This window comes from Stenella coeruleoalba, assembly GCF_951394435.1.
Source record: "Stenella coeruleoalba genome assembly, chromosome: 15".
Taxonomy (NCBI): domain Eukaryota; kingdom Metazoa; phylum Chordata; class Mammalia; order Artiodactyla; family Delphinidae; genus Stenella; species Stenella coeruleoalba.
In genome coordinates this window covers 9,805,827-9,814,441 of record NC_137161.1, presented here as the reverse complement: position 1 = coordinate 9,814,441, position 8,615 = coordinate 9,805,827, and the positions used below count along the sequence as shown (strand labels likewise).

At 46.4% G+C, this 8,615-nt stretch overlaps 1 protein-coding gene across 2 annotated transcripts in view; it reads right to left on the bottom strand.

Moving 5' to 3' along the window:
• Positions 1 to 4,057: 4,057 nt before the first annotated feature.
• Positions 4,058 to 8,615, bottom strand: part of ZFP64 (ZFP64 zinc finger protein) — an 80,032-nt gene continuing 75,474 nt past the window's right edge. For both annotated transcript variants that reach the window (XM_079945252.1, XM_079945253.1), the window contains one exon: positions 4,058 to 8,340. In XM_079945252.1, coding sequence (XP_079801378.1) covers positions 7,631 to 8,340 — 710 coding nt within the window. In that variant the 3' untranslated portion in view covers positions 4,058 to 7,630. The remainder of the gene's footprint in view (positions 8,341 to 8,615) is intronic.

The window sequence follows — 8,615 nt, the reverse complement described above, 5'->3', positions numbered from 1 at the left end:
GCCAGCGTCACCTACGCTGGAGTTGCTGTGTGGAGTCAAGACGTTTGTGAGGTTCACGCACCCTCTGGCACTGGCAGCTACTATCATTACGATTTTGGGGAGCCAACCCCAAAAGACAGCCATGATGACCGATTTTAAACCAAAACGTTTATAGATAGAGACACCGACCGCTAATGGTGACTGCCTGTTGAAAGGGAAAATGAGGGGCTGTGAAAGGAGAGAGACTTTTCACTGCACATCCCCTGGTATTGCTTGATTTTTTTAAAAAAATGTCACAATTATTATTTTAAAAGAAAACATTTTAGGACTGAGGACTTCTTATAAATGACTTTCATATTTCAGAGAGAGGATATGCTGAGCTTTTTAGTTAAGTGAACATTTGACAAATGTAAATTTGCTTAGTATCACTTAGATACTTAAGCCACACTAGAATCTTTAATTACAACAGCTACATGGCTAAGGCTTTTGTATTTGAACTGTAATATAAAACCAATACTTGGAGACAGCACACGTCAGAAAAAAATCCTATTCAAACATTCCATTCACGTCAAAAACAATCAAGAAATAGGAGAGCAGTTTAAAATTATGTATCATATTTTAATAAGCTGTTCTGACTGGCAGGGGTAGTAAACTACAGCCTGGGGGCTAAATCTAGCCAACTACCTGTTAGTTTATTTTTCTAAGTGAAATTTTTACTGAGATAATTGCAGATCCACATGTAGTTATAAAAGTAACAGAGATTCCTCGTATACTTTGCCCTGTGTTTCTCATTTAACCTATCACCTGTTTTTGTATAATCCACGAGCTAAGGATTTTTAAATGGTTGAGAAAATTAAGAATATTTTGTGATGTGAAATTACATGAGATTCCAATTTCGGTGTCCGTAAAGATTTGCGGGAACACACGCACATTCCTTTACGTACCACTTCCAGCTGCTTTTGTGCTGTGAGGCCAGAGCTGAGCAGTTGCAAGTGACCGTACGACCTGCAAAGCCTAAAATATTTCCTACCAGCTTTACAGAAAAGTTTGCTGGCCTTTGGGCTGGAGACTGGGCTAGGGTCAGGAGAGAAATGAGTATCTGGAATGAAGATTTTTCTTTTAAAGACAATTTCTAAACGATGTCTGTACCATTGATTCCCTCAGATATCGATGTTAGAAATTTGTTGCAATGAGGGACAAATGGACAATTAAATAAGAGGCAAATATGTCCAGTTTTTTCCTCAAAATCTAGAGATGTCTATGTGTTTTGAAAGAATTACACACAGGACATGAATTTCTCTTAAATATAAAGGGATCATTTATCAAAACTAAAAGTAATGAAGGTAGATTGTTTCAAGTCCACAAGTAACCACCAATACAATTGAAATAACCATTTCCCTTCCAGGATGCTTAAAATGAACAAGTGCAGATAACCCTGCACTGAATACTAGAATTATCTGCTGTTATTCATGTGTTACTACTCTCTCAGCCTTGGGTAAAAACCCTACCCTTAGCTTTAGGCTGAAGCCAGTCCGTTGTGACCTTTCCAGAAATAGATGGTGCAGTGTGAGAGCACGTGAGTATGTGTAATGCCTCGAGAATTTCAGAATTGTTTGACAAACATACACTGTCTATTTTCTATAGGCCAAAGTCCCTCAAACTAACAGGTGAGAATTGAGCCATCTTAAGACAGTTTATCAGAAAAGGGCTGTACGTAGGCATTACAAAGAGCCTTGTTCGGTGAATCCCTCCTAATGCAAGGTCTTTTGGGGGGTGGGTGAGGGGAGGCAGGGGTAAATATTTAAGTCCTGGTGCTACTAGATCTAGTTATGATGGAAAGAACTGCAAGTTCAAATTTTACCAAGAAAACCAGACCCCAGAAATTCCATTAGCATCAGAGGTCTTAACCTAGCAGCAAAGGGACCATGGATAGAATTTAGAGGGTCCAGGGATTTGGATGGGAAAGAAGATGAATCTTACTTCCCTCGCCTCTAACTGAAATTGAGCATTTGTCAGTTTGGGATGCAGGTACCAAACCACAGAAGCATTAACAGGACCAGTGATTCAGTCAGCAAAAGAAATCAGTTATTTTCATATAACATTCTGGTTGCTGTAGCTATCTTGAAATAACATTTATGCGCATCTCTCCTTCAAAATTAAGAGTATGGCTGACCCTTGAACAACACAGGTTTGAACTGCACTGGTCCACTTACACGCAGGTATTTTTTTTTTTTCAAAAGTAAATACTACAGTACTATATGTCGTGGCTGGTTGAATCCACAAACGTGGAGGAACTGCGGACATGGAAGGCCAAAGGCCGACTATAAATTAGGTAAGATTAAGCCCTGCATTGTTCAAGGGTCAACTATGGTTACTAACTAGGTCTGCTGCTACAGCCTTCATTTAATATAATGCTAATAAAAATGCCCATAATCCAGGAAATATTCTGATAACTATTTCAATATAACAGTTTTCCTTGGCAAACCTATACATTTTGTTTTATTCTTTTAAACATCACTCAGAGAAGGGATTCAGAGATTCCACTGGACTGACAAAGGGGTCCATGACTCAAAAAGCAATGAAGAAAACTGGCCTTAAGGCAGGTCTCCCAAGCAGGTGGTGCTGGGTATTAGAAGGAGCTCCACTTGGAGGACGCAGACACTGGTTCTAATCCTGACCAACTGCTGGACTTGGGTTCTTTACCTTCATTTCCTTCTCTATTAAAACAGAAACGTCTCAAGGTGGGGCATGAACGAGATCCTATCCACACGGCCCCTGAGCACAGGCTCAGCTGGCCACTCATACTCTTGGGAGTTCAAGTGCGATTATCACCAACGATCAGTATCGAAGCAAAATTTGCTCAACCATTTTGTAACCTGCCTGTTGGGGGAATGTAACATGGGTCATTCCAGCAATACTTGCCCCCAGCATGTGGGCAGACAGCCTAGGGACACTTTCCGATCATCCAGCAACACCCATATTCAAAATTTTTTCCAATCCAACATCGACCTCACCATTCGTGCAAAAGATCTTGTCATTTTCCTGCCTCGACACTTAGAACTCAAATCGCTCCGTCCCCGATTCCCCTACTTCTGCCAGTGGAAGACACCCTAGTCTAAGTGGAGAGTCAGGCTGCAAATTACACACAGGCACGGGAGTCCAGCACACGTGGGTCTGACTTTCCTGTGTTAGCTGCACCGAGCAGGTTAACTTTTCTGAAGATTAGCTTTCTCTTGTAACAGCAAATACCAAAGTCATTCATTGTAAGGTCTGAGTGGAATCCGGCAGGGAAATGCTTGAACTTCATGGTTCAGGGCGCTTCCTCCTCCCACCCAGAGCCCTGGCTGGCCAGCCCCAGCCAGGAGTCTTGTTTTCAAAAGTTGAGACCTTTTCTGTACCAGTGATGCACACAGGCTCCCTCCTTAGGCATGTTTTTCTTTCCTCACAGGACTGGCTGCGTAATTTGCAGGGCTTGATGCAAAATGCAAATGCAGGACCCCTTGTTCAAAAATTAAGAATTCCAAGACAGCAAAAGCAGAGCACGCACCCGAGTGTGAGGCCCTTCGTGACTGCACAGACGGCAAGCACCCATGAAGACAGCCCTCCTTCACTGGAGCAGCTCTTCCCACCTGGCTGCACATTAGAATCACCTGCAGAATTTTAGAAAGTACTGATGCCCAGGCCCTTCCCCACAGAGACAGATTCCAAATACCTCAGAGCTTTCCAGGTACTGCAGCCCAGAGCCACAGTTGAGACCCACCGGACTAGAGGAACAGAAAGCCTTGGAAGAATGCCATGGGCCAGTATGCACAAAGAACAGACAGAGGGTGCCCCAACAAGCCCTGATAAAACAGAAACGCTCATGTACAGAATACCCTGGGTGTTCAGGACCCGTGCCAGGTGTTTCATAGCAAAGTCATCTCCAGCCTTCAAGAGCCTGCATTATTGCTCAGGGGCAGAGAATACTCATGACTCAGCATCTCCTTGTGGGGTTTTAACTCGGCAAGGCTACTCCAGAGCCACGATTTCCCAGCACCCTTTGCCACAGCCACGGCGTATGACCAGCCATGTAGCCAGGAGAGGTGAGCATAAGTTTATGTGCAACCTTCTAGCAGTGCCAAGAAGAGGGAGGATGGTCTCCCCCTCCTATCCTGGCTCGAGCTTAAGTTGCCACCACCTTGGACCATGTGTTGAAGATGCGGGGCGGGGCTGAGAAGTAAGATAGAAACCACGATGCCCAGTGTCATAAGGTCACAGTACTAGTCCTTGGTTGTCCCCATCCCCTGGCCCCAAACAAAATAAACGAGAAAAAGACACACACGCGAGCCAATTTCTGTTTTGGTGTTTTAAACCAGTCGACTTTATCATTAAGCCAAATGCCTGAAATGGCCCATTTTACAGACGAGCAAACTGAGAATCTGAGGTAAAATCTCTAGCCGGACGTCAGCCAGACAGTAGTGCCAGAGGCAGGGTTGTTCTTACCTCCTTCCTCCTCAACCCTGTTACCTTTTAACAAAAGAAGGCTCCTTTTGGATGGTTGTGTCATCATCTTACTCAGATCAACTTATTACTCTAACAAAATAACAGAAGTTTCTTCACCTTCGTATCTGAACAAGAGGCAGAGACCAGGGTGAGGTGGTTGAGGCGATCCCCTCTGGTGCAGATAGAAAGTGGCACCCAACATCTCACTGATCAAGGTGACTATTTTAACGCAATTTTCCTAAAAACCAAACGGAACGCAGAAGAATCCACAACGAACAAAAACACCACACTCTTAAAGACAGGTCCAAGTCTGCCCCTGCATGGTCCTGCCTTCATTCCCAGGCCAACTTCTAATAAAACTTCATTTACAAAAACAAAGCAGCTGACCTGTGGGCCACAGTTTGCCAATTAAAAAAATATTGCTTTAAAACGAGTGATTACTGAGTTCTGAGTGCCCCAGGCACACGCCTCCCTTGTCTCACCCTAGTTCCAGCTCTGGATGGTACCCGGGAGAAGGAGATGAGTTAACACGGGTCACGTTCTCAGCACAGTGTCTGGCTCAGAGTAAGGACTCACAACAACACAGCAAGAGGAATTGAGGCGCATACTTTTTAAGAAATTAAACCCAGGGACAAACAAAAAAATTCATGTTCTACAATGTTTAGAAGGCAGCAAGAAACCTTAGTCAGAGGAGAGCATGAGGGTAACATCTTGATTTCTGTACTCTTCACTGGAGATAGCTACACTGACTAACGATCAAAAAGACGCAGCTCTTCCCAGTGCCTAAGCGGGAACTTGCCGATCTCTCGCATGAAGCTGTAGCTTGCTTAAAGGGATCCCAGGAAACTTGGCATTCTCAGTATTTCTCCTGTGTTTTCACCCATCATCAATTACCCCGTTGCTTGCACTCAATAGCCCAGCTCGGGGGTCAGCCAAAGATGGCCCTCCAAATCATGGCCTGCTTTTCGTAAATAAAGTTTTATTGGCACACAGCCATACCCATTCACTTACCTGTTATCTACGGCTGCTTCGGTGACAACGGCAGAGTTGAGTGATTGTGCCACACAGGTGAACAGAGCTGAGGAGTTTCAACAGAGACTAAGGCCAGCAAAGCCCCCCAAATGTACTATCTGGCCTTTTACTGAAAAAGTTCGCCAACCCCTGGTCCAGGTGATGTCAAACTGCAAACATATTCATTAATCAATTTCCCCTTTCAGATCCATATGGACCTTGCGAAACAGAGCTGGGTGCAGAAACCGTGTCAGCGGCCTCTTACCTACCATGGCTGCTTCCCAGCTTTATTTGGTGATTAGCTGTATATTTTAAGTCTCATCCTCATTTTATAAAGTTTTGTTGGAACACAGACATGTTCTTTTTCTTATAGTCTGGCTACTTCTGTGCAGAGAGTTTAGTCACAAAGGAGACCTAATGGCTCCATAATGCCTCAAATATTTACTATTTATATTAAATATTATCTGATCCCAAACTTTTTGCTGACCTCCGCTCTACTGGGCAAGCAAATTTGCCAGGTGATACCAGCGTGGATCCAAGACCCTTGATGCCCATACAGCGGTGAAAAAATGTCTTCTAAAGAGGCTGATATTTTTCCTGTTTATCTGAAGAGCTATAACACCAGAAGTACAAGCAACGTCTATACGATTTCGATCTATCGGTTCCCACTTGAAAGGTCAACAGCCCTTCTGATACTGGAACAGAAACACAGATAAGACTCTTTGACAAACGGCAGAAAGGTGACTAAAGAATCTGTACAATGCACCAGCATTCAGTAACAAAACACTTCTGAACAACCAAAAATAGCTCTAGAGCAAAGAAATGATTAATTCTCTCTGCTATCATTTCCATCTTTTCTTCTCACAAAAAGATCCAACAGTGCGTTCTAACTCGCCCGAAGTCAGACTTAAACGGAATCAGATTTGTTCAAACAAAATTTCTAAAATAAGTTCTGTACCTCTATTTCATAAGTGACATAGTCCCCTGCATACAATCTATAAAAAAATGTTTTCACATCCTTGTTTCTAGTGTATCAAAAACAATGGATCTATTCAATGTTTTAAAAGCACAGATGTTTAGCTTGATGAGAGCACACAAGAATTTGTATTAAACAAAGACTGTATTTGAAGAAAAGAACAAAGCAACTTTGGATAAATTATATATCCACTGGCATTCCATGGCCTCCTAAGTTTCCGTCAAGTGAAGTGTCCATTTACAAGAGGTTTGGGGTTTCTCGTTTGTTGGTTCAGCAAACACCAAGGGCTTACCGTGATGAAGACACTAGTCTCAGGCTTTCCCACGCATCGTATGTCCCAGAACCAAGCCCAGGACCCACTGGGCCCCTCATCTCTTTTTATGAACCCAAGTAGGCCAAGGTTGAATTTCACAACACACACAATTACAGGCTGAGCTAGCGTCAGCTTGATCTTTGGCGCCACCTACAGATCAAACTGCATTTCGCTTCACTACAGCACTAAGACACAGATCTCCTACGTGCATTTACAGAGAAATTACTACGGGGCCGGGGCAGCACCGCAGAACCCCACACCATAACCTGTCTGTGGAAGACCATAAACATGGAGTGCCCCTCTTACACCATTCTACAGATGAGCTTGCCTTTTTATTATAAGACAACAGATAAAAGGAACCACACAAAAAACGCAGAAGGCGAATACTCATAAACCACCACCCAGGTTAAGAAATAGAACTTTTCCGGCCGCCCCAGACCCTCCGGGTACCCCGCCATCACCTTCACCTTTCCCGCTCTACAGATGAGCGTAGTATTAGTTTTTCCATGTGGTCTAATTAGTTCCATAATGCCATCGGAGATGGACTGGTTTTAGAACTGGAATCCATCGCGAAGCAACCATCCCTATTGGAGGGAGCAGCGCTCGATGGTCGCCCCCCACCTTGGAACCGAGACAACCCGCTTAGATGATTCTTGGAGGGAAGACAGGGACACGGATGGGGGAGGGTCTCCACAGCGTTGCCTTGGCGCCTGCCCGCCCTCAGGCCACGGTGACTGGGGCCATGGCCTCGCTGGAGCAGGTGTCCCCTCAGCTGGTGACTCAAGTCCGGCTCGAAGGCCTGAGTGCAGAGGGCCGGGCCGGGGCGCGTGTCTGGCGTTCCGGACGGCTGCCCACCCTCTCCGGCGGAACTAGAGGCACTGGCTGGGCTCCAGGGACGTCTCGAGCTGCCCCACGGAGACCAGGGTGCCCAGCTGCCCCGAGGCGCCGCCCTCGGGCGGGAAGGTGACCAAGCCCGAGCTCTTGTTCTCACTGTGGTCACTGTGCTGCTTCTTGTGGCACCGCAGAGAGTCGCCCCTGACAAAGGAGGCGCCGCAGGTCTCGCAGCGGAAGGCCCGCTGGGTCACTATCTGGGCCACGTGCTGCCCACCGCTCTCTCGGGGCCCCTCCCTGCCCGGCGGGGCCCGGTTCTCTGTTTTGGCCTCGTCCCTGTGCACCTTGTCGATGTGCTTGGCCAGGCTGCTGGGCCGCTTGGTGTCGAAGCTGCAGAAGTCGCACTTGAAGGGGCGGTCCTTGCAGTGGACCCGGCTGTGCACGCGCAGGGCGGCGGCGCTGGAACAGGAGTAGCTGCACTCGGGGCACTTCTCGGGGTGGTCGGCCTGGTGGAGCCGGCTGTGCTCCAGGAGGTCGGCCCGGTCCCGGCCCTGGAAGGCGCAGTGCAGGCACTTGAAGGTGTGCTTGATGCGGATGTGCGACTTGAGGTTCGCCTTCATGGTGCAGCGGACGTCACAGAACTCGCACTTGAAAGGCTTCTCCCCCGAGTGCACGATCATGTGCCTTTTCAAGTCCGAGCTGATTTTGAACTTGGCGCTACAGAGCCAGCACTGGAAGGGGGTGTCCCCTAGCAACGGAAGGTGTGTTTCCATTAGAGCAGGCAGGCAACACAGAACTCCCCCCAAACACACCTCAGAACACCTGGCCGCAGAGAGGTAGCTGGGTCTTTGAACTCCAATGACTTGTCACCTCGTAACACCACCACTTACCACGTATATTAACTCGCTTAATCCTCACGACAATCCTACGTGTGGGTACTACTACCCCCATTTTAATAGATGGGGTAACGGAGGCTCAGAGAGGTCAAGTTATTCGACCATGGCCAAACAGCAGGGATTTGAA